This window comes from Sturnira hondurensis, unplaced genomic scaffold (genome assembly GCF_014824575.4).
Source record: "Sturnira hondurensis isolate 20B ecotype Veracruz unplaced genomic scaffold, ASM1482457v3 Scaffold0022910, whole genome shotgun sequence".
Lineage (NCBI taxonomy): Eukaryota > Metazoa > Chordata > Mammalia > Chiroptera > Phyllostomidae > Sturnira > Sturnira hondurensis.
The window spans coordinates 2,371,039-2,398,067 of NW_028095541.1; the positions used below are offsets into that span (position 1 = coordinate 2,371,039).

At 39.0% G+C, this 27,029-nt stretch overlaps 1 protein-coding gene across 4 annotated transcripts in view; it reads left to right on the forward strand.

Moving 5' to 3' along the window:
- IARS1 (isoleucyl-tRNA synthetase 1) overlaps positions 1-27,029 on the forward strand; it is a 117,389-nt gene that overhangs the window by 85,792 nt on the left and 4,568 nt on the right. For all 4 annotated transcript variants that reach the window (XM_037037269.1, XM_037037270.1, XM_037037271.1 and 1 more), the window contains exons 31-33: positions 15,924-16,049; positions 20,608-20,751; positions 25,044-25,196. In XM_037037269.1, coding sequence (XP_036893164.1) covers positions 15,924-16,049; positions 20,608-20,751; positions 25,044-25,196 — 423 coding nt within the window. The remainder of the gene's footprint in view (positions 1-15,923; positions 16,050-20,607; positions 20,752-25,043; positions 25,197-27,029) is intronic.

Genomic DNA, 27,029 nt, shown 5'->3' on the forward strand with positions numbered 1-27,029 from the left:
CTCTCATACTTAATGGTGAAAAACTGAAAGCTTTTCCTCCAAGATCAATGGAACGAGACAAGGATACCCACGCTCATCACTCTTCATGCAACCTAGTACTAGAAGTCATAGAGGTATCGGACGAGAGAAAAAGGCATCCAAATTGGGAATGAAAAGGTAAATTGTCACTTTCTGCACATGACATGATTCTTTACATAGGAAAACACCTTAAATTCTTACAAAAAATCTACTATGAACAAACAAGTACAGTAAAGTTGCAGGATACATAATCAATATGCAAAAATTCATTGCATTCCTGTATGCTAACAATCAAACTCCTGAAAAAGAATTGAGGAAACAAAAACAGTTCCTTTTGCAGTTGCAACAAAAAGAATACAATACTTTGGAATAATTTTAACAAAGGGTGTAAAGGACCTGTATGTTGAAAACTACAAGATATCATTTTTTAAATATATTTTATTGATTATGCCATTACAGTTGTCCCATTCCCCCCCCTCATTCCCCTGCACACCCCATCCCTCACCATTCCCCCACTTTTAGTTTATGTCCAGGTGTCATGAGTTCTTTTTTTCCTTTTTTTACACCTTTTTAAAAATGTAATTATTGTTCAAGTACAGTTTTCTGTCTTTTACTCCCATCCCAGCCCACCACCCCAGTGCTCCCCACCTCCCTCCCATTTTCACCCCCCTTACTTGTTGTCCATGTGTCCTTTATACTACTTCCTGTGAATCCTTCCCCCTTTCCCCCTGAAATTCCCTCCCCTATCCCCTCTGGTCACTATCCCCCTGTTCTCTATTTCAGTGTCTTCGGTTATATTTTGCTTGCTTGTTTATTCTGTTGTTTAGTTTCCTGTTAAAGGTGAGATCGTATGGTATTTGTCTTTCACCACCTGGCTTATTTCACTCAGCATAATGCTTTCCAGTTCCATCCATGCTGTTGGAAGGGGTAGTAGCTCCTTCTTTCTTTCTGCTGCATAGAATTCCATTGTGTATATGTACCATAGTTTCTTGATCTTTTCATTTACTGATGGGCACCTAGGTTGCTTCCAGCTCTTGGCTATTGTAAATTGTGCTGCTATGAACATTGGGGTGTATAGGTTCTTTCGCTTTGGTGTTTTAGGGTTCTTAGGATATAATCCCAGAAGTGGAATTGCAGGATCAAAACGCTGGTCCATTTTTAGTTTTCTGAGAAAATTCCATGCTGTTTTCCACAGTTGTTGTACCAGTCTGCAATCCCACCAACAATGGATTAGCGTCCCCTTTTCTCCACAATCTCTCCAACACTTGTTGTTTGTTGCTTTGTTTATGATGGCCGTTCTGACTGGTGTAAAGTGGCATCTCGTTGTGGTTTTAATTTGCATCTCTCTGATAGCTAGTGATACTGATCATCTTTTCATGTGTCCCTGGATGCTCTCTGTGTTCTCTTGGAGAAATGTCTGTTCAAGACCTTTGCCCACTTTTTAATTGGGTTGCTTGTCTTCTTAGAGTGGAGTCCTGTAAGTTCTTTGTATATTTTGCAGATTAAACCCTTGTCTGAGATATCACTGGCAAATATGTTTTCCCATACAGTTGGTTGTCGTTCTTTTTAATACTGTTTTGTTTAGCTGTCCAAAAACGTTTAATTTTGATGAGATCCCATTTGTTTATTCTTTCCTTTATGTCCCTTGCTCTAGGGGACATATCAGCAGAAATGTTGCTATGTAAAATATCTGAGATTTTCTTGCCAGTGNAAATGTCTGTTCAAGACCTTTGCCCACTTTTTAATTGGGTTGCTTGTCTTCTTAGAGTGGAGTCCTGTAAGTTCTTTGTATATTTTGCAGATTAAACCCTTGTCTGAGATATCACTGGCAAATATGTTTTCCCATACAGTTGGTTGCCGTTCTTTTTAATACTGTTTTGTTTAGCTGTCCAAAAGCGTTTAATTTTGATGAGATCCCATTTGTTTATTCTTTCCTTTATGTCCCTTGCTCTAGGGGACATAGCAGCAGAAATGTTGCTATGTAAAATATCTGAGATTTTCTTGCCAGTGTCCTCCAGTAGGATTTTAATGGTGTCATGGCTTATATTTAAGTCTTTTATCCACCTTGAATTTATTTTGGTGTATGGTGTAAGCTGGGGCTCAAGTTTCATTTTTTTGGACATAGCTGTCCAGTTCTCCCAACACCATTTGTTGAAGAGGCTATTTTTAGTCCATTTTATGTTACCGCCCGCCGCTTTTGTCAAATATTAATTGCCCATAGAGACTTCAGTTTATTTCTGGGCTCTCTGTTCTGTTCCATTGCTCTATGTGCCTGTTTTTATGCCAGTACCAGGCTCTTTTGATTACAGTGGCCTTGTAATACAGTTTGGTATCAGGTATCACAATCCCTGATACTTTTGGGGTCACAATCCCTCATACTTTGTTCTTCTTTCTCAAAATTGCAGCTGCTATTCGGGGTCTTTTATGGTTCCATANTAATTGCCCATAGAGACTTCAGTTTATTTCTGGGCTCTCTGTTCTGTTCCATTGCTCTATGTGCCTGTTTTTATGCCAGTACCAGGCTCTTTTGATTACAGTGGCCTTGTAATACAGTTTGGTATCAGGTATCACAATCCCTGATACTTTTGGGATCACAATCCCTCATACTTTGTTTTCTTTCTTAAAATTGCAGCTGCTATTCGGGGTCTTTTATGGTTCCATATAAATTTTTGAAGTGTTTGTTCTATGTCTGTGAAATATGTCATTGATACTTTACTAGGTATTGCATTGAATCTGTAAATTGCTTTGGGTAGTATGGACATTTTGATGATGTTAATTCTTCCAATCCATGAACACGGTATATGTTTCCATTTGTTTGTGTCTTCCTTGATTTCTTTCTTCAGTGTTGTGTAGTTTTCTGCATACACGTCTTTTACCCCCTTGGTTATTTATTCCTAGGTATTTTATTTTTCTTTTTGCTATATGGAATGGGATTTTTTTCTTGATTTCTGCCTCTGCTGTTTCATTGTTGGTATATAAAAATGCCTTTGAGTTCTGGATATTGACTTTGTATCCTGTTGTTTTGCCAAAATCATTTATTAGGTTGAACAGTTTTTGGGTGAGTCTATAGGATTTTCCATGTATACTATGATGTCATCTGCAAACAGTGACAGTTTTGTTTCCTCGTTTCTGATTTGGATGCCTTTTATATCCTTTTCTTGTCTGATCGCTGTGGCTAAGACTTCCAATACTATATTGAATAGAAGTGCTGAAAGTGGACACCTTTCTCTTGTTCCTGATCTTAGTGGAAAAGATTTTAGTTTTTGCCCATTGATTATGATGTTGGCTGTAGGTCTCTCACACATGGCCTTTATTATGTTGAGGAATGCTCTCTCTATTTCCACTTTGCTGAGTGTTTTTTTTATCATGAATGGGTGTTGTACCTCATGAAAAGCTTTTTCCACATCTATTGATATAATCAAGTGATTTTTGTCTTTGCTTTTGTTTGTGTGATGTATTACATTTACTGATTTGCAAATATTGAAGCATCCTTTTATCCCTTGGATGAATCCCACTTGGTCATGGTGAATGATCTTTTTAATGTATTTTTGGGTGTGGTTTGCCAATATTTTGTTGAAGATTTTAGTGTCTATGTCCATCAGCAATATTGGCCTGAAGTTTTCTTTCTTTGTTGTGTCTCTATCTGGCTTTGGAATTAGGATGATGCTGGCTTCATAAAAAGAGTTTGGGAGTCTTCCATCATTTTGGATTTTTTTTTGGATAGTCTGTGAAGAATAGAGGTTAGCTCTTCCTTAAATGCTTTTTAGAATTCTTTGTGAAACCATCTGGTCCAGGGCTTTTGTGCTTCAGGGGATTTTTGATTACTGCTTCAATTTCATTTGCTGTTATTGGTATATTCAGGCTTTCTGTTTTTCTTCATTGAGTTTTGGAAGATTATATTTTTCTAGAAATTTTTCCATTTCACCTAAGTTTTTGAATTTGGTGGCATACAGTTCTCCATAGTAATTTCTTACAATCCCTTCTATTTCTGCGGTGTCAGTTGTAATCTCTCCTCTTTCATTTCTGATTGTGTTTATTTGGGTTCTCTCTATTTTTTTTCTCACTGCGTCTGCTTAGAGGCTTGTCTATTTTGTTTGTCTTTTCAAAAAACCAGCTCCTGGATTCATTGATCCTTAGAATTGTGTTTTTAGTCTCTATGTCATTTTGTCCTGCTCTGATCTTGATTATTTCCTTTTTCTCCTTCCTCTGGGCTGTCTTTGTTGTTGTTCCTCGAGTTCTTATAGACTTGGGGTTAGTTTTTTGTTTGAAATGTTTCTTTTTTTTTTTCAGGTAGGCCTGTATTGCTATGAACTTTCCTCTCAGGACTGCCTTGACTGTATCCCATAAGTTTTGGATTGTTGTGAGTTCATTTTCATTTGTTTCTAGAAACTTTCTAATTTCTTTCTTGATCTCGTTTCTGGCCATCCATTTTTTAATAGCATGCTATTTACTCTGTATGAGTTTGAGTGTTTTGGGTTTTTTCTCTTGGGATCAGTTTCTAGTTGCAGTCCCTTGTGGTCAGAGAAAATGCTTGGTATGATTTCAATTTTCTTGAATTTGTTGAGGCTCATTTTGTGTATTATCATATGGTTTGTCTTTGAAAATGTTCCATGTGCATTTGAAAAGAATGTGTATTTAGCTTCTTTGGGATGAAGGGCTCTCTCTATATATGTATCAGTTAGGTCCATTTCATCTAGGGTGTTGTTTAATGCTGCAATATCTTTGTTGATATTTTGTTTGGAGATCTGTCCATTTTTGACAGTGGAGTGTTAAAATCCCCTACTATAATTGTTTTGCTATCAATATCTTTCTTGAAGACCTCTAAGATTTTCTTTATATATTTAGGGGCATATATATTTACAATGTTTATGTCTTCTTGGTGGATTCATTCCTTGAGTATTATGAAGTGACCTTCTGGGTCTCTCTCTTGTGGCCCTTTCTTTGATGACTATTTTGTCTGATATGAGTATTGCTACCCCGGCTTTTTTTTCCTGGCCATTTGCTTCGAAAATTTCTTTCCAGCCCTTCCCTTTTAGTCTGTGTAGGTCTCTTGTCCTGAGATGGGGCTCTTGTAGGCAGCCTATGTGTGGGTCATGCTTTCTTATCCATTCAGCTATTCTATGTCTTTTGATTGGAGCAATTAAACCATTTACATTTAAGGTTATTATTGATAGTTACTTACTCTTTGTCATTTTAATACCTGTGTTTCTCATTGTTTCTCTCTTTTCCTTCCTTAACTTAAAGCAGACCTTTTAGTATTTCTTACAGAGCTGATTTGGTGGAGGTGTATTCTTTTAGACTTCTTTTGTCTTGGAAGCTCTTTATTTGGTCTTGTGTATTGATTGAGAGCCTTGCTGGGTAAAGTAGCCTTTGTTGTAGACCTCTGGTTCTCATTACTTGAAATATTTCTTACCATTCTCTTCTTGCTTGGAGTGTTTCCATTGAGAATTCAACAGCTAACCTCATTGGCGCTCCCTTGTATGTTACTTCCTTTTTCTCCCTTGCTGCCTTTAAGATTCTCTCTTTGACTTGAAATTTTGCCATTTTAATTATGTTGTGTCTTAAAGTAGGCCTCTTTGCGTTCCTCTTGATTGGGACTCTCTGTGTTTCCTGGATTTGTGTGACTTTTTCTCTCATCAAATTGGGGAAGTTTTCCATCATTACTTTTTCAAATAGGTTTTCTATCTCTTGTTCTTCTTCTCCTTCTGGTATTCCTATTATTCGGATATTATTACATTTCATATTGTCTTGCATTTCTCTTTATCCCTCCACATTCTTTCTGAGATTCTTTTCCTCTTCTTGCTGTTTCTGGGAGGTTCTTTCTACTTTGTCCTCCAACTCACTGATCCGATCTTCTGCCTCATCGATCCTGCTTTTGATTCCTTCCACTGTGTTCTTCAGTTCCGAAATTGTATTCTTCATTTTCTCTTGGCCCTTGCAGGTAGTTTCTATTTCCTTTTTCATGTTGATATAGTTTGCAGTGAGTTCATTGTAGCTCCCCTTTAGTTTCTGGTAGCTGGTTGTGAGCTCTTTGTACTTCCTGATAACCAGTGCTTTGAATTCAACATCTGATAGCTGACCTGCCTCTAGTTCATCTAGCATTCTTTCTGAGGCATCCTCTTTTCCTTTCATTGGGGGGTGTTTCTTTGTCTTCCCATTGTTTGTGAGACTCTTAGCTTCAGTGTCTTAAATTGATTTGTTCTGGCTTCCTGGATTTATGGAGTGAACTTCTGTGGTATAATACCTGTGAGATTCAGTGGTGTAGTCTCCTTGATCTCCCAAGCTCACTTGTCTTGGGCTGTCCTTTACGTTGGCTCTGAGTTTGTCTTTGGGTTTTGGTTGGTTTTAGGTCTTTCTTTTGTGAGTCTGTCTTATCAGCTGGTGAACTGATGGTCCTTCTGTCCACTACTTGTTTTAATTTGTTGTGCTGATGAGGGCGGGTTTTGTTGAAGCTAGTTCTTCTGTGTGTACAAGGTTTTGAGGATTCTCATTTACTCTTGTACAGTTGTTTGTTCTGGGTAGTGTCTCCACTGTTTAGGTGTATTTCCAGATAGGTCTTGGATTGAGGTTTGTGTAGTTTCTACTCCACTCCTTCATCTTATGTTGCTATCTGTTGATGGTTCCTTTGCTGTTGGGTTTCCTCTTCCAGTGGGTATCCTGGTGTTCACTGCTTCAACCTACTCTTTTGTTTGTTTGTTTGTTTTGTGATCAGTTGGAGGGTGAGGTAAAATGGTTTATGACAGCAGGACAGTATTTTATGCTGTTTACAGTAGCATCTGGTAGAGAAGAGATAGAAAATCCCCTGGCTATGTACAGCAATAACCGTAATCTTCAACCCAACTAGCCACTTTTTAGAAAGGATGGAAAGAAGATAAGGCTCTCGTTGGAGAGGGAAGGTTTGTGATTTGGATCTAGAAATCAGTGAAGGTTGAGGGAGGTCAGATTTTGAGGTAAGGTGGAAACAAAGGATGGTAAATAGGTGTAGTGTGAGAGAGAATAGAGTTAACCACTACAGTATTATAGTTCAGGCAACAATGAAGTGGGCTAAGATCTTGGAGGCGTGTTGTGTAGTGTTTACAATAGTATTTATCAGCTATTATTTATAATAATATTAGAGCAACAAGCATATGACAGAATCTGTGCAATACCAAGATTAGGGAGTATTGGACCTTCAATAATGTGCTAATTGGGCAGGGGGAAAGTAAAGGACAGTAAATTAGCAATACACTATGATTGAGGGGACAGGGGAAACCTGTCAAGTGATACAATATATCTAGCCCAGGTAAAGAAGACTATACAGAAAGAGGAGGAATTTAAAGATACTATTAAAATAAAAGATGTAAGAATAATAAAAGAAATACAAATATGCTGTAACTTGTAGTTTTTCTGTTATAGCAAAGTGAATTATGTCTCTCTGTCTCTACTGTTAGAATGCCTCCTCTTTGAGTCCAACTCTGATCTTTTCGCCATTCCAAGTCTTTTGTCTCACTTGGGGAGGAGAGTATGTGAAAAGAAAGGAGGAAAAAAAGGCAGGAATAGGGAGGAAAAAGCGATGAGTTTGGAAAGAAAGGAAGAAGTAATACAACAAGAAAGAAGAAGAGAGAGGGTAAAAGTATTGAGAGATAAAACAATGATAAAGTTAAAAATATTTAAGATTATTTAAAAAAACCTCTTGTTGGTTTCCAGCTGGTCAAAACGTTTTTTCTGGTCACAGTAGCTGCAGCAATCTGAGTGGCGATTTTTGTGGCTTTTTCCCTTCTTGATGAACTCAGCTGGTCTCAAGAGTGCTCTCCCAAGATCCGGACCAGCGCCTCTTCCCACTGCCCCACTGAGAGCAGACTTTCCCCTGGATTCACAGTCCTGGGTTGGGGCGCGGGCAGGCCCTCCCGGGCCCGTTTCTCTGGTCCCACAGGCTTGGGCAGAAACCTTTCCCATTGCTGTGGGGAAGGAATGGGCGACTCTCAATTCTCCCAAGCCCACAATTACAGACTCCATGGGTGATCAGAGCCTCCTGGCATTTTTTAAATTTCACCCGGCCTGGTAGGGAAGGAGCTGATGACTTGGCTTTCTCCCAAGGGCCTTGCTACTATCCCTCAGCATCGAAGCGGACTGGCCCAGACCCTGGTGCAGCCTGGTGGAGGCGGCAGCCTTGGCCTGCGGCCTCTACGCCATTCCCTCAGATCTTATTGACCTGCAGCTGTCTCCTCACTATCTGGTCATTCAGTGTCCGCTCCAATTTCTAGAGTCCTATTTTCCTATATGCTGGGTCCCTGTTGGCTATTTCCTCTGCTTCTCTGCAGATCAGCCCAGTTTTTCTCCCATGCGTGGATGGAAGCAGAAACTTTTGTTCTACTCTGCCGCCATCTTCTCAATGTCGCAAGTTCTTTAGATTCTATATTTCCCATACTATTCTTGCCCTCCCCCCTATCTATTTATTACCTACCATCTATGCTACTTATTATCTGTACCTTCTCCCCCCTTCTCCTCCTCCCACTCCCCTGTTGCTAACCTTCCATGTGATCTCCATTTTTATGGTTCCACTCCTGATCTAGCTCCCCTTACTTTGCTTTTGTTTTAGATGCAGTTGTTAATAACTATGAGTTTGCTGTCCTTTCCCTGTTCATATCTTTTATCTTCTTTTTCTTAGATAAGTCTCTTTAAAATTTCATATAATAAGGGCTTGGTGATGATGAACTCCTTGAACTTGATCTTATCTGAGAAGCACTTTATCTGTCCTTCCATTCTAAATGAAAGCTTTGCTAAATAGAGCAATCTTGGATGTAGGTCTTTGGATTTCATGACTTGGAATACTTTCTAGCTTCTTGTTGCCCATAAGGTCTCTTTTGAAAAATCAGCTGACAATCTGATGGGAACTCTTTTGTAGGTGACTGTCTCCTTATCTCTTGCTGCTTCTAGGATTGTCTTCTTCATTTTAATCTTGGCTAATGTAATTATGATGTGCCTTGGTGTGTTCCTTCTCGGGTCCAACTTCTTTGGGACTCTCTGAGCTCCTGGATTTCCTAGAAGTCTATTTCCTCTGCCAGACTGGGGAAGTTCTCCTTTATTATGTGTTCAAATAAGTTTTCCACTCGTGGCTGTTCCTTTTCCCCTTCTGGTACCCCTATAATTGGGATGTTGGAACGTTTAAAGATGTCCTGGAGGTTCCTAAGCCTCTCCTCAATTTTTTGAATTCTTGTTTCTTCATTCTTTTTTGTTTGGTCACTTTTTTCTTCTTTCTGCTCCACTCCATTGATTTGAGTCTCAGTTTCCTTTCCATCACTATTGGTTTCCTGTGCATTTACCTTCATTTCAAATAGTTTAGCATTCATTTGTTCCTCTAATTTGTGACTAAAACCAACCAGTTCTGTGAGCATCCTGATCACCAATATTTTGAAGTGTGCATCTGATAGGTTGATTATCTCTTGGTCGCTTGAAAGTATTGGCTCTGGGGCTTTGAACTGTTCTTCTTGAGCCATCCTGTTTTGGTCTTGTCCCGCCTGTTACGTATCAGGGGCGGAGCCTTAGGTGTCCATCAGGGCAGGATGACCCAGTAGCTGGGTTGTGACGCAGTATGTGGGGGCAGGGTCAGATAGGGGCAATGATGTTTGTTCTGTGCTCTCTCTTGGATTTTGTTCCCCTCTGGTGCTTCTCGCAAGCAAATTGGGCCCTTCTTGTCCTTGTTCACAGCTGTGTGGGCTTGTCCATGCTCCAAGACCCTGTGGGTCTCTCCAACGAACTCTCTGTGAGCCTGGGAGCCTCTTCCGGCACCCCCAAAAGTTTTCCAGTTGTTTCTTTTAGGCTTTCATTCCCGTCGCTGAGACCCTGGTTTGCACGGTCTGTCTCACTGCTCGCACCTTTGCCTGGTTTATCTGAGAGTTAATGTGTGACCATGGTCAACCAGCCACCCTGTGCCTTCACTGGGTCTGCCCGTTGCCACCCCATACTTGGGATCTGCCAACTGCCTCTTGCACGCCTAGGTCTGTCTGGCCACTTTTTCCCGTGTGACCCTTCTCCGTCAACCGCTAACTCCACCCCTCTTACTGGTCTGGATGAATGAATGGTTCATTGTTGTCGGACTTCCGTACAGTTCAATTTTTTGTCTGTTTTGGTTGCATTTTTGTTACTAAATTTTTGTTGTCTTTAAGCTTGGTTGTGCGAGGAGGCGCAGTGTTTCTACCTACGCCTACATCTTGGACGGAATTCACAAGATATCATTTAAAGATTGTGAAAAAGGCACAAAAAAATGGGAAGGTACTCTGTGTTCATGAATTGCAGGAAGTGGACATACTAGTGGACATACTACCCAAAATAGTTAGTGGACATACTACCCAAAATAATATACAGCTTTAATGCAATATCTTTTCAAATCCCAATGACATTTTTTAAAAAATACAAAAGATTGCCCTGGCTTGTGTAGCTCAGTGGATTGAGCGCACGCCTGCGAACCACACGATCACGGTTCGATTCCCAGTCAGGGCACATGCCTGGGTTGCAGGCCAGTTCCCAGTTCCTGGCGGGGGACGCACAAGAGGCAACTATACATTGATATTTCTCTCTCTCTCCCTCTCTCTCTCTCTCCTTCCCTTCCCCTCTAAGATAAATAAATAAAATCTTTAAAAAAAATAGAAAAGATCATCAGATTTGTGTGAAACCACTAAAGCCCCCAAATAGCCAAAGCAAGGTCTTGGCAGGAAAAAACACAGATTAGTGGAACAGAATTGACAGCACAGAAATAAACCCACATGTCTATGATCAAATAATTTTTGATAAAGGAACCATAAACATACAGTGGAGAAAAGAAGTCCACTTCGATTGGGAAAATTAGAAAACCACTTGCAAAAGAGGGAAACTAAACTTCTGTTTGTTCCCATATATAAATTTAACTCAAAATGATTGAAAGACCTAAGTACAAGGCCTAAAACAATAAATTACAGAGAAGAAAACAGGTACAAATCTTACAGATCTTGTTCTTAGGATTTTGTGAATTTGACATCAAAGGCAGGGTGAAGTAAAGACAAAATAAATGAATGAATTATATCAAACTGAAACACTTCCGCACAGCAGAATAAACCACCATTAAAACGAAAAGGCAACTAGTAAAATGGGAAGTACATTTGCAAACAACAGTTCTCTCAAGGGGTTAATGTTCAAAATATATAAAAACTCATACAAATCACAAAAGCAGAAAGAAAACAAGGAATTTAATATTTTATTTATTTATCTTTAGAGGGGAAGGGAAGGAGAGAGGAAGGAAACATCAATGTATGGTTGCTTCTGGTGCATCCCCTGCAGGGAACTGACCCCTGCTGGAAACTGGCCTGCAACCCAAGCATGTGCCCTGACTGGGAATCAAACCGCGATCGTCTGGTTCGCAGGCCCGCGCTCAATCCACTGAGCTACACCAGCCAGGGCCAGGAATTCAATTTTTGAAATGTACGGAAAACTTGAACAGACACTTCTTCCAAGAAGACATACAACTGGACAATAGGCATATGAAAAAGTGTTCATATTATTAACTATTTGGGAGATGAGAATCAAAACTACAATGATATATCACCTCACACCTGTTTGAATGGCTATTAACAACAGATCAAATAAAAAATAAGTTTTGGAGATGTGGGGTATGGATCTTGAGAGTATCACACTAAGTGAAATAAGTCATAAAAAGCAAGAATCATATAATTTCACTTCTATTTGGGGTATAAAGCTGAAAGCAACAAGTGAACAAACAAAAAGAAATAGACACAGAGGACAGTATAGTTAGTACCGGGAAGGGGGTGGTAAAGGTAGTAAACTTGAAAGAGTATCAAGTATATGGTGATGGAAGATGACTTAACTGGATGGTAAGCACAATGCGATATAAGAGATGACATATCATAGAATTCTTCACTTGAAACCTGTACAATTATTTTTAAATTACAGTTAAGAGTCAGCATTATTATTTATTAGTTTTAGATATACAGCAAAGTTATTCCTATATAAATTTATTACCCAGTATCACCTCAATAAATTGAATAAAATACAAATTAATTAATTAAGAAGCTCTCAAGAAATCTTCAGTCCCAAAGGGTTTACCTGGAGAATTCAACCACACTTTTAAAAAACCCCAATTCTACACAGCATCTTCCAGAAAATAAGAGGAACAAATGCTTCCCAGCTCAGTTTGTTAGGGTAGTTTTATACCTTTAACAGATACAGACCATACCAAAGATAAACTATAGACCAATCTCCCTCAGGAATGTAAGTTACCTAGACAGAGAGATAAAAACTGTATATGAGAACAATTAACTGCAAGGCAGTATTCAAAGACTAGTCACTGTAATCTAGCATATTGATAGGCTAAAACATTGTTTTACCAATTGTTACAGAAAATCAACTTACAAAATTTAACACCCATTCACAATCTTAAAAGTATGCCAGAAAAATATAGAGCAGAATTTCTCTGTATTATAAGTCAGCCTCATAATGAAAATCTATAAAAACTCTGCAGCTAACATAACTCAATGAGAAGAGATTGAATGTTTTATACCTAAGATTGGAATGAAGGAAAGGACATTTATACTCACTTCTCTTGCTCAGCATTGTGCCAGAAGTTTTTGCCAGTGGAGTACCACAAGGAGTGGGGGGGGGAGATAATATCAGAAAGGAAGAAGTAAAATAGTCCCTATTTGAAAGTGACATGATTGTCTACATAGAAAATTTTGCAGAACCTACAGATAGATAGAGTCCTTAGGGTCTGTCCCAAGACCCCTCCAGTGGTTTGTCCACAAGCACTAGCACCTACTATTATCTGGATGATCATGTGTTCATTTGAGCATGTGATGATGCCTCAGGCAGTACATGGTTCTCTACACTGCTGTCCAAGTTAAGTGATGTATGAGCTGCCTTATTATAGCTACCCTGGCTATCTCGAATGGAGACCATGAGGTAAACCTGTAGAATGTGGATCAGTGATGTCAGCAAGGTCAGGATTCTGGGTCAGCTTCTGTCACAAACTCAGCAGACTAAGCAGTGATCAATTAGCCATACATTCCCCATCTGCTGACTCCAGTGCTGTTCTTTTTAGGGCCAACTGATCAAACAGCTTGGAAAAACAGCTCCTAACTCCCAGTGACATTGGTTCTCCATGAATAATTACATTTACAAATTAATTATCTGCATTGACATGATTTTATACTGTTTGTAACTTACTTTCTGGCTGGAAGCAGTCATGAGGGAAAAACAACAAATGATCTTTAAATTATTTGGAAATTTCTTTTGGTTCAAGCATTAGTTGGGAGATTTTGTTTACAAAGTAATTTCATGAAGTCATACTGCCAAGAAAATGAATAAAACTTCACTGATAAAAGATAAAATAAATTTATGTGTACTAGAAATGAGCACCTGGAAAATGAAATATAAAATATACTAATACCACTGACAGTTGATCAAATAAAAGACTCATAGATATAAATCCAAGAGAATATATTACAGGGTTTTTATGCCAAAAATTGTACTGATAAAAAATATCAAAAACCTAAGCAAATGGAGAGATATTCCATGTTCACAGACTGGAGAATTCATTATAGTAAACACCAGTTTCCAGTGGATTGAGCATGGGCCTGCGAACCACACGATCGCAGTTCGATTCCCACTCAGGGCACATACCTGGGTTGCAGGCCAGTTCCTGGCAGGGGACACACCAGAGGCAACCATACATTGATATTTCTCTCCCTCCCTCCTTCCCTTCCCCTCTAAAGATAAATAAATAAAAAATATTAAAGAAAAAGAAGACTAAAAAAACACCAGTTTCTCTCAAACTCCTGTGAAATCTCAGCAATAACTTTTTTAGGTATAGATAGGATTATCCTAAAATTTATCTGAAAAAATAAAGGAAATAAAATAGCTAAAAGGATTTTGAAAAATAATACAGTGGGGAGAATCATTCTAACCCATTATCAAGACATCTGAAGACTGGCATCATGAGCATAGAAAAAATATATAGATTGGTGTTATAGATAAAGAATACAAAAAGACTAACAGCCCTGGTTGGTGTGGCTCAGTTGATTAGAGCATTGTTCTGTAAACTGAAAGGTCATGGGTTAAATTCCTCATTAGGACATATACCTAAGTTGTGGGTTTGGTTCTCTTGTCAGGGCATGCACCAGATGCAAGTGATCGAAGTTTCTTTCACTTTGATGCTTCTCTCCCTCTCTTTCTCTTTCCACCTCTTTCTAAAACCAATAAGTATGTCCTAGGGTGAGAGTTTTTTAAAAAGAAAGAAATTGACCCACAGAAGTGGCTAAATGCTTTTTGAGAAAGAATCAAAGCAATTAAATTGAGTCCTTTCATTATATGATGCTACAGCAATTAGATATCCATATACCAAAAAAGGTCCATGACCTAAATCTACATCTTACACACACACACAAAAAAAATCTCAAAATTAATCACAGCCTTAGATTCAAAATACTCAACCATTTTTAGGAATAAGGACTAGGTAAAAGGTCTTTAACGCTTAACTCCAAAGCCAATTTCATAAAATGAAAAATTGATAAATTAAACTTACCTAAAATTAAAAGTCCTGCTTTGCAAATGATCCTATGTAAAGGATGAAAAAAGTTACAGACAGATTTTGCAAACCACTTAATTAACAAAAGAAGCATCTAGAATATATAAAGAACTTTTAAAACTCAACAGTCTTTTAAAAAAACAGGAGAAAATGGGAAAGACCTAAATAAATATTTACCAAGGAGACATCAGATAACAGAAAAGCACATGAAAATGTGCAACATCATTAGGGAAGTACAAATTAAAATTACAGTGAGATATTACTACACATCTATTGAAATAGGTAAAATAGAAAAGTAACAATACCAAATGCTGATGAAGGTGTAGAGAAACTGGATCTCTTCATGTATTGCTGTTAGAAATATAAAATGGACAGCCACTCTGGAAAACATTTAGCAGGTTCTTTAAACATGCTATCCACAATGATTCAGCAGTTGCACTCCAGAGTATTTAGTCTAGAGTAATGAAGGTTGAACTGTTCCCCAGAACACTTCTACCCAAATGTTTTTATAGTAGGTGCATTCATAATGGCCCCAAACTGGAAACAACCCAGATGTTCTTCACAGGTGATGGTGCACAAACTATTATGCCATCACACCGTGGAACTTGACTCAGCAATAAGAAGGGACAAACCATTGGTTAACGTAAGAACCTGGGTAAACCTTAGATTTGTGCTGACTGAAAAAAGTCACTAATGGGTACACATAATATGATTTCATTTTTATAATTCTTGAAGTGATAAATGACAGAAATGGATAATTAGATTGTTCATTAGAGGTTAAGTAGGGAGCAGGGAGTTAAGGGAATTAAGGGTAGATTTTAAAGGGCAACACAAGGGATTCTGGTGATCAAACTGTTCTGTGTCTTGATTGTCTGTGTCAGTACCCTGATTTTGGTACTGCACTATATGGTTTTATGTTAATTGTGGTAAACTGGGTACAGAGTCTAGGGTATTTCTATTATTATAACTGCATGTTATGTTAATTATCTCAAAATATTTAAATAAATCAATAAAGTGTGTAATTAAATCTAAGGTATAGGAGTAATCAATATCAAGGATCACTTGAGGATATTATTTTTAAGTTAGGTGGTATATTTGACCATTCTGTGTCCTAGGGATTTACAAATAGTGTAGAATGGAAAATGAGGGTCATAAAGACAGAAGTTTGCATCTAGAAAAATGTTGCCCGATGGAGTTCCCCGATGGAACAAATCAACCTGAAGTTGCCAAAGCACATACTAAGACTGCATATGCTTAAAAGGAAAGAAAGTCAAGCTTTCACACCCTGTTTTCCTTTACTTTTCATTAAAAGTTTCCTTTTTCTTCAGTTTTACTTATATTTGTGCCTTTTTAGGTGGAGTATTGCTTCTGGAAAATCCAAAAGGTGATAATAGGTTAGACCTTTTAAAGCTGAAGAGTGTTGTTAATAGCATTTTTGGTGTGAAAAATACAGAGTTGGCTGTCTTCCATGGTGAAACAGGTATGTGCAAATTTGAAAGTTATTCTTAACCTTTCACATAAGATGGATTGTTAAAAATATGAGTCAGGCTAGACTGTTCAGCAGTGCCTGCCTGAAGTGTGCCTGTGTCTCCATTCTGTGCAGTGTGGCAGAACAAACACCATACTTATTAGGAGATGAAATCTCCCATCCTGTCCTCTCACCTGTTATTCATGTGATAGGTTCTAGGCTTCAGGGACTTCCCTGGAGAGTTTTAACTTTCTTAAACATAGTAGCTGTGTCTTGCTAAACCCATAAGATAAGCTAAACTCAATAAGATAAGCCTAAATAAATTTCTTTTTAAAATTGTAAGTACATTCTCTCCCACTGTCATGGGTTAAAATATGAGACACAACCTGCCCACCCCCTACCCCCAAAATATATTTCAAAGTCTTTACCCACAGTACCACTGACCTTCTTTCTAAATAGGGTTGTTGCAGAGGTAATTAAGGTAAAGTAAGGTGGGTCCTGCTACAGTATGACTGATGTCTTTATAAGAAGTTGGTGAAGACACAGAGGCACCATGTGATGACAGGCATAGATTGGAATTATGCAGCTGCAGGTCAAGAAACACAAAAGATTGGTAGGGGCCTCCCCAAGCTAGGAAGAGAAAGGAAAGGATTCCCCCACAGGTGTCAGAGGAAGGAAGGTCCTACTGATAGCTGGATTATAGACATCTTGCCTCCAGAACTATTTGGTTTTTTAAGTCCTTTAGTTTATGGTTCTTGTAGCACCTGTAAGGAAACTAATACACTCTGAATGCTTATTTTCAGAAACTTTAAATAGCCTAAAAGAGAACATTTAAATGGTCAGTAACTAAAGGCATACCTGCTGAACCTCAACAGTAAACACCACAGTGAGGTACTATTACTTGCCACCACATTGGCAAAAACTAGAAAAATTTCACAGCATTAAATGTTATCAAGGGTATTGTGTAGTAGGAACTCACATTCACTGCTGGACTGTAAATGGATAGAATCACAATGAAAAATCATGCCTTCCTATCTGTTAGGGGAAGAAGAAGGGAAGCAAAAGTAATATGAGAAAAACCCAGTATGTCTAAAGGTGTGGATGAGAGTGGTTAGTTGGAACATCTGAGAAAAATCTCTGACCAGCATCCACCAGGGGGTACTGATATGTAAGTCAGCGGAAGGATTGGGTTTCTATCTGAAGTCTCTGTGGGATGAGAAGTAGGTGTAGTCAGGGACAGACTGGAACTCATCTGTCTAGCCACTTCTAACTGACAGTTTGGACCTGCAGAAGAAGCTTCGCAAGAGAGTTGCTCATGTGCTTGGCCCAGAAGTTGGAAGAATTGAAGCCTGTGAAAGCTGGATGGTGCCTGCACCCACATTGACTTTTTAAGTGTAGTGGCTGTAACAACTGTCATTTCAAATCCTGTGCACCTTTCTCTGGGAAACTTTTAGCTTAGCTAAATTAGCAGAGTTAAATCTCCACAGTCTAGTCCTTGTGGTATCTCCCCTGGCAGGCATCTATCCTGGCTGAGCAAGGCTATGTTTTATTAAAACTTTATTTATATAAACAGGAAACCAGCCAGGAGCCATAGTCTCCGTATCCTGGTTTAAAGCATGAACAATATCTTGGAAGACAATATCACAGCCCTGCCATCTATTGGCACCTGTGTGGTACTGAAACTGAGGTTTTTAAAAAGCTATTCCAATGGGACCTTGTCAAATTAAAAAGCTTCTGCACAGCTAAAGAAAACAGCATTAAAATGAAAAGAGAACCGACTATATGGGAAAACATATTTGCCAGTAATAATCTTGGACAAGGGTTTGATCTCCAAAATATATAAAGAACTCACACGACTCCATTCTAAGAAGATAAGCAACCCAATTAAAAAATGGGCAAAGGACCTGAACAGACACTTCTCCAAGGAGGACATACAGATGGCCCAGAGACATATGAAAAGATGCTCAGCATCACTTGCCATCAGACAGGTGCAAATTAAAACCACAATGAGATACCACTTCACACTGTTCAGAATGGCTATCATAAAGAAAGCAACAAACAAGTGTTGGAGAGGATGTGGAGAAAAGGGCACTGTTGGTGGGAATGAAGACTGGAGCAGCCAATGTGGAAAACAATATGGAATTTCCTCAGAAAACTAAAAATGGAATAGCCTTTTGACTCAGCAGTCCACTGCTAGGATTATGTCCTAAGAACCCTGAAACACCCATCCTGAAGAACCTACTCTCCCCAATGTTCATAGCAGCACAATTTACAATAGCCGAGTGCTGGAAGCAACCTAAGCGCCCATCAGTAAATGAATAGATCAAAAAGCAATGGTACATTACAGAATGGAATAAAAACAGCAAAAGGAAAGAAGGAGCTCCTAGTCTTCACAACAGCATGGATGGAACTGGATAGCATTATGCTAAGTGAAATAAGCCAGGTGGTGAAAGAAAACTACCATATGATCTCACCTTTAACTGGAATAATCAACCAAACAAACAAGCAAAATATAACCAGAGACATTGAAATTAAGAACAAACTGACAGTAACCAGAGGGGAGGTGGGAGGGAGGAAGGGTTTTCAGGAACAACTTATAAAGGACAGATGGACAAAATCAAGGGTGGGGGTGGAAGCAGGGGAGGGAGGTGGGTTTGGCTGTGGTGAGGGGGGTAGTTGGTGAGGGGGCAAATTCAGACAACTGTAATTGAATAATAATAAAATATTTTTTTTTAAAGCCACTTCACCATTGTTCTAGACCAGCTGCTTCTTGGTGATGGGGAACGTAGTATGGCCAGGGAATTCCCTGAATACACACTTCTTGCCGTATCTCAAGTTCTTTAGTCAGAAGCAATACTGTGTGAGATGCCATAGGACACCTCAAATTGGACGTTCCCAAAGTCCATGGTGGATGGGTTTGATTAGAAGCATTTCAGGCAACTGAGACTAACTCATACCTCCAACAAATGTCTATCCCAGTAAGAATAAAGCACTACATTTTCCATGATAGAAGTGGCCCAGTTACCAGTCTGTCATCAGGTTCTTCACTCATCATCTGGTGATAATGTGATATTGGGAGCTTTGTAATGGTCCTGATGTTGGTAGATGGGATATACTGTACCAACTAGCAAAACCATTATTTAAAGTGAAATCCATGTTGCTAAGCCCATGTGAAATCTACCTAGCCAGAATGGACCCTTTATTCATCATTCTATTAGGAAAGAACAGGAGTGGTTGGGGAAAGGCAGACTGACTTCAACAAAACAGGTGACAATGTCCACCTGATTTTTAGGATCCTCATTCACGGTCTGCTCATTTGCAGCAGTCTTTCTACATACCTTTGCCTTGACTTCCTTGTCACCAGTTTTTGAGTTCTGTTCTTTCTAAGTCCCTGGTCATTCCCAGTCAGTCAAACTATTAGCCATTGCCCATGGACGAGTGTAGATCCATTCCTCTGGCCGTCCCACCTGAGTAAAATAAACAGCCGCCTTCAATAAACTTGTGCCAACTAATTGGATTCCTGTCAACATTGTTCTTCAGGGCCACCCATCGTCAGTGGGTATGCAGGACTGCAGTCATCTGTTTGCAATAGTGCAGCACATTATGCAGAGCCACTCACACAGCACACGTGATATACTTTCTTTGTTAGCTGGTGAATCCTCAGGAAGCCATGTGGGTCAGGAGAGGAGCCCTGTAGCTCCAGGCTGGTCATGAGCATCCAACCACTAGGTGGAACAGGTCCTTGAGGGTCTTACCCAGTCTGGTTTCATATCCACCAGTTCCATTCCCCATCTTCAGTCACAGCTACTACCTGTCATTCATCTATGTTTACATTACTTAGCAGTGTTTAACTTTCTATAAATAAAATTAGATTGCACATGTTTTATGTGTCCTGCTATTTTCCACATATGTTCACGAGTCCAAAAACTTGTTTTCTTACTATGATTATTATTCTTAGACACATGCGTCTTTTCATGGTGAAGCCTGGGGTTCTCAGGAGGAAATTTTAAGGAAGCTACAATATAATATACAGTTGACCCTTGAAAAATGTGGGTTTTATGGATACTGATTCCCCCACCCCATCCCATGTTTCTGGTCAAAAATGTCAGTAGAATTTGTGCAGTCAACCCTTCACCTTCACAGACTCAACCAACTATGGATGGAAAACAGTATTTTCCATCCAATTGGTAATGCAAAACTACTGTTTTTAATCCCCAGATGCAAAACCTACAAACACGAAAGGCTGACTGTATTTATTTTCAAAAATTTTTATGTAAGTTGGCCTAGTTCAAACCCATGTTGTTCAAGAGTCAGCTATACAGGGAAAGAATGAAAGAGGGATAGAAGAGTTGTCCTGTATTTTAGATTGTAAATATGCTGTTTTGCATCAATAGCATTGTTTATTAATTGCATGTCATTACAACCTGATTTTATAGTAAAGGCAGTGTCTTTTGATAAACATAAAAAATATCACTGAAAATACATATATGTGGTAGTTTAACACTTAAATAAAAAAGTGAGTGACTTCAGCTCTGAAAGAATCATATCTTGTTACTCTTGTTACTTTTAGAAATACAAAATCAAACTAACTTACTGAATCTTAGTGGGAAAACACTGTGTGTGACTGCAGGATCAGCTCCCTGTCTGATTGACTGTCCTAATACTCTTCCCTGTCAGTATATCAACCTTCAGCTCGTGAACGCAAACCCACAAGGTACGTGCCTCTCTTAGCTATGTACACCCTCCTCAGGTGAATTGTGGGGTTTTGGGTGGTAAGGTTTACTTTAATGTCCAACCTCTCTGACTTATGTGGATTTTTTGGTTTGGCTTTAATGTGGTGATATAAGTGTAGATTCCCACCCTGCTTTAGGGTGCACACACAAGTTTATTTCATTTGCTATATTTGTGTAGAAACAACTTCATCTATCAGGCATGTTAAAGAAATGATATAAACTGGTTAGGTAAAAGTTAGAGCTAAATGAAGCTAAATTGTTCAAATGCCAAAACATTTTAATTTAGCCTTTTTTGGGAGATTTTTTTATTAATTGATTTTTAGAAGGTGGGGGAGCAGAGACATCAGTTTGTTGTTTCACTTTTACTTATTTTAATTTTAAATATTTTATGTTATTTTGTTACAGTTATGTCAGTTTTCCCCTTTAGTCTGCCTCCGCCCAGCCCACCCTCTGTTCCAGAGTCATTCCCTACCCTGTTGATCATTCCCGTGGGTCATTCATACATGGCCCTCAATTAGTCCCTCCTCCCTGGTTGCTGTCGGTGTTCCATTTTTCCATGCCTCTGGTTCTGTTTTATGCATTTGTTTATTTTGTTCATTAGCTTCCTCTTATAAGTGATACCATATGGTATTTGTCTTTCACCGAATGGCTTATTTCGCTTATCGTAATATTCTCCAGTTCTATCCACTCTGTCAGAAAGGGTAGGAGTGCCTTTATTTTCTGCTGTGTAGTCTTTCATTGTGTAAATGTATCACCATTTTTTGATCCACTCATTTACTGATGGGTACTTAGGCTGTTTCTAGCACTTAGCTATTATAAACAGGGCCTCTGTGAACATAGGGCACTGTTTATAAGTTCTTATCAACTGCTGTTTAAGGATATGGGTATATCCAGTGGCATTGTTTAAGGATATTTAGGGTACATCCAGTGGCATTGCTGGGTCAAATGGCAGTTCCATTTTTAGTTTTGTGAGGAAATTCCATACTCTTTTCTACAGTGGTTGCACTAGTCTGCATTCCCACCAACACTGCAGTAGGGTTTCCTTTTCTCCCCTGGCCAGCAGTTAATTGTTGATTTATTAATGAAGGCCACTCTGACAAGTGTGAAATGGTATCTCATTGTGGTTTTAATTTGCATCCCTCTGATGGCTAGTGATGTTGAACATTTTTTCATATGTCTGTGGGTAATTTCCTTCACCAAGGTAAGAAAGTTTTCTGTCATTACTTTTTCAAACAAGTTTTCTATCTCTTGCTCCTCTTCTTTTCTTCTGGTATCCCTGTGATACGGATATTATTACATTTCATGTTGCCCTGCAGTTCCCTTAAGCTATCTTCTTTCTTTTTGTGTCTTTTTTTGTTTTGTTGCTGTTTTGGTGGGTTTTTTCCTACCTTGTCCTCCAACTCTAATGCGATCCTCTGCTTCATCTAGCCTGCTTTTAATTCCTTCTAGTGTATTCTTCATTTCAGATATTGTATTCATTTTCTCCTGGCTCTTATTGATAGTTTCTATGCCCTTTTTAATGCTGATATACTTCCCAGTAAGTAAGTTCCTTGTAGCTTCCATAGTGTTCCTTGGGGTTCTCACTGAGCTACTTTAGCATCTTTATAACCATTATTTTGAACTGTATGTCTGTTAGATCACTTGCTTCAATTTCATATAGCAGTCATTCTGGGGATTCCTCATTTCCTTTCAATTGGCGTGTTTCTTTTTCTCCCCGTTTTAGGTGACTCTTCTTTTTTGTTTCTGCAACTTAGATTGATCTGCTTTGACTCCTTGTCTTCATGGGGTATTGCTCTGTGGTAGAAGATTTTGGGACTCAGTGGTGCAGTCTCCTTGGATCTCCTGAGCTGGAAATTCTTTGGATGTTCTTTATGCCATTTATTTGGGCTCCCTTGTTGTAACTGGGTTTTGGTTGTTGTGTCATTGTTTGGTAGGTATTTCCCTCTGGCTGGCTAGCTGGGTGGCTGAGAAGCACACTGCCCACCATGTCTTGTATGCTGGACAAAACAAAACAACCCAGGATACAAAACCCACACCTGTAAAAATAACCCCATCCACAACCACACTCTCATTAGCATATGAGCAAATATTAATAACGGTATAGGAGATTAAGACTTATTTAAAAAATATGAGGTGACTAAGTGAAAGAAAAATGATTTTGAGAGTGTAAAAGGAGGAGAAATAATAAGACTAGGGGATAGAAATAAGGCAAAGAAAGCAAGAAAATAAAATTTACAATGTAAATTTAAAGGGAGGTAAAGAGGCAAAATGGATTAAGAGGAGTATAGTATGAGGTTTCTAAAAAGAATTGTTTACTAGTGACTAGGAACCAAATTGGAAGAAAAAAGTCCACCACAACAATATCCAGCACAATTGAGGAAAGATTAATACAGGTTGAATGGGAATAAGATGGGAAAAAAGGAAAGAAAAAAGCTTATGAGATATCTAAAGGAAATAAAAGTGATTTTGACAGGTTAAAGTGTAAAGAAATACAAATGAGGAATGAACACCAGGCTGAGAGGGTAAAAGTAAAGTTTAAAACAAAAAGTAAGAGCAGGAGGAAGGTAAAATGGAATAGGTGAGGGGAATGACAAAATATGAGATTTGAAATATAAAAGTAGTTAAGATCTAGGAATAAAATTGAAGAAATACAGCAACCATTGTATCAAAATCCAAGCAGCAAAGATTAGTAATGGCAGAGAGAGAATAAGGGTATTTTAAGAACAGGAGAAAAGGATGTAAGATCCCTAATGACATGAAAATGGTTCTGAGAGGCTGGAGGCAAGAGAAATAATAAGAGTGCAGACTAGAAACCAGCTGTATCAAGAGAGAAAATAAAATTTAATACAAAGCTGATAAGAGGAAGGAAGAAGACAGAATGGAGTAAGAGAAGGGAGGTGCAAATTATGAGATTTGAAGTAAACTAAAATTTTTTTAAATGGTGAAATCATAGGGACAAACTTGAAGGATAAATAATGAATATTAAAAAGCTGTGCAGGAGAAAGAGTAATTCCAATAATGAATAAGACTACAGTGCAGTTCATCTCAGCAGAGCCCAGTGTTTGCCACTGTCTTCTCTTTCTGGATCTGTTCCTGGTAATGTCTGACAGTGTCCTAATCTGACCCTAGTCAACCTATTTGCCACTACAAGCAATCCACAGTCTGTGGCTCTCTCCTGCAGGCTTGGGTGGCACCAGTGTCCTGCCCTATAAGCTTTCCATCAGCACAGGGCCCAGGAGTGGTTCACTTAATGACTTGAGAGGACTGCCAGTCCCTCTTCCACCTGGTTCCAGTGGGGACCTCTGGTGTTATTGGCAGGGCAGGAACCCTGGTCACCCCCAGGGGGTGCTGTTCATTCTTCAGGGAAGATGGGAATGTCTCCCCGCCCCTTCACCACGTGTCTTGGTGTGTCCCATATTCTTTCCAATGTATGGTTTCTGGTAAGTTAGCTGTCCGTTTCTTGTAAGGCGTCAATATGTGTAAAGGAGGCAACTCTTTCCTGGTTGGTGCAAACAGCAGCTCTAAGAGCTGGAGCTAAGTGGGGCCTTGAACACCTCTTGTGCCTATCTCTAATCTCTCTGCTGTGCTGATTTCAGTTGATCAAGGCGGGAGGAACGGTGTTGCTTGTAGAGTCTGGTAGAAAGGGCTGTTTCAGATGTTTTTCTTTTTCCCCCCTGTGGATATGCACCCAATAAGGGGCTCCTGAGCCTGGCCTTAACTGATCTGCAAAGCCTGTAATCCCACAGATGGGGGTTGGGTGGACCTGCTTGGCTGCAGCAAATCTCAGGTGTTAGGCTCTTGGCTGTCTTGTCACCAGCCTGCCTCTCTTTACAGCAGATGTGAGCCAAACTCCCTGTTCTGTACAGCTCCCTGCTCACCAGCTGTTTTGGGTTGAGTTTCACAGTCGCTTCAGCATGACAGTATCACTCTGATTTCTTTGTTCATAAAGTCGCTGTGCACACCTGCAAACACATGGTCCCACCTCAGCTCCTCTTTTCAGAGAGTTTCTGTGTGGCCCCCCAAAAGCACAAAATCTCTCAGGGATGACCACAGCTCTGCCACTGCCTTGACAGTTTTAATGTTTCTCTCTGGATCTCTTCTGGAGGGCAATGGCAGGGTGCTGTCACTGCTTCCTCCAGTGTATCTCAACCTCAGGCAGGCCTGCTCCCACTGCAGTGCCTCTAGAGCCAGCCTGCCCTGGCTGTCTCACTCACTCAGCCCCCTCCTCATGTAAATTTTTGAGGTTTAATCCAATTTGTTTTTTCTTCTGCAGAGTGTTTAATGGGAACAGTGGGTACTCTCCTGCTTGAAAACCCATTTGGACAGAATGGACTCACTTATGAAGGTCTTCTGTATGAAGCAGCCAAGGTGTTTGGCCTTCGCAACAAGAAGTTAAAGCTGTTTCAGGATGAGACTCAAATGAATGGTGAGGAGATTGTACAAAATACTACATTTTTGTTTTATTTTTTCCTTTGCTAAAAGTAGATGTGATACCAGTAACCAATTATAGATTAAATGTGGTAGTACTAGTACCTCTTTTTTCCTCTTTCTCCAGAGATTTTCCATAATACAATGTTAAAAAAATATTTAAGAGGGTGATTGCATTTTGCTTTTGAGATGATCTAAAAATTATATTGGTATGTTATTAAAAATACAGATTAGGGTAAAAGTAGATTTACAGTTGTGAGTACACAAAACAGTTTATTTTCTTATTTATTAATTACGGTATTATTTTCCATAAGAACAAGTATAAACCTGTTTTGCCCTGTGTATGCTTCTAGGAAAATTAGCATATTTGCTAATTCTACATTATTCTCTTCCCCTAGAGTCAAAGAGATCACATTATTATAAAATGGCAGCATGAGGGAATCCTATAACTGACTTTGTCCCTCCTCCATTGCAGCTTATAAAGCAGGCTTACATGCATTTTCTCAGTGAGTTGCATCAGAATGAATAGCTAGGTCATCAGTCAACATATTTACCACCCAATAGTTCAGAAAACAGAAGCTCAGGATGATGGCTTGCACAACACACAGGCTAGTGTCTTCAAGGACATGTTTTCTCTACATCTCATGCTTCCCTTTACATCATCCATTTCTGCAATACCACTTCTCTGTCTGTGCTGACAACTTCTCTATTGACATCTTACCCTTCCCTCTAAGTTCTGTAACCCCTTACACTTTGGACATCATTTCCCTTAAAAGTTTATAGTGGGATCTGGCTTTGTTTTGGTTTTTGTTTGTTTGCTTAATATCTGTCCTTGTCATCCCAACTCAAAACTTTTTACCATTCCATCCTTTAATCTATACAGCCTTATATCCTGAGATTTATTAGACTTTCTGAATCAGGATTTGTGTTGTCTTCTGGCATTGTTGGAAAACTGGCAGACATTATCTTTCCCTCTTTGATTTTTCTGCAGCTTGAATATGATATGCCTAGGTTTAGATTTTTCTGCATAAGGCATTCTTCATTTCTGTTGCATTGTTTTGATTTCTAAAATTTCCTTTTAATTCTTTCTTAGTCTCTATTTGCTTATATTGTCCATCTGATCTTGCACATTATCACTCTTTTCATTAGAGTCCTAGCATGTTAATTCTATTTATTTTAAATTCCCAGTCTACTAATGGCAGAATGATGCTTACTTTTTCTCTTCCTGCTGTTTTCCTGTTGGTGGTGGTGGTGGTGGGTTTGTTTTGTGGGGTGTTTCTTTTTTTTTTTTTTTAGTTTGGGGTTTTGTTGTTTTTGTCGGGGCAGGGGGTTATCTTTTAGAATGCTTGGGTGTGTTTGTTGATTGTTCAACATGATGTACTAGGTAAATAGAACTGGGTTAGAGGGGACCTTTGCTGTTCTTTCAGTGGTAATCCAGTTGATCATATAGGAGGTCACATAATGTCTTGGTAAGATAGGGAAGGAGGGGCAGTGGAAGGTCTTCTAGAGTTTCATCATTATGTCTCAGTCTTTAGAGGGTATGTGACCTGGGGCTGTCACCTTCACAGATGTTTCTCTGCTTTTTAGTTTTCTTTGCTATAAGGGGCTACAGTTGGGTGTTTTCCTTCCCCTGAGTAAATTAGACTCTGCTTAAAAGAGTAAAAATTCAAAAACTATTACTGCCTAGGAAGGTCTTCAGCTATTTTGCCAGATTCTTTTCTGAAAGTCTTTTTTTTTTTCTCCTCATTTTCTTCATTCATGAGATCTTTTGTGTTTAGCTGATTCTTTATAGTATTCTCTTTTGATTTTTCTTGTACTTCCTTTAGTGTGT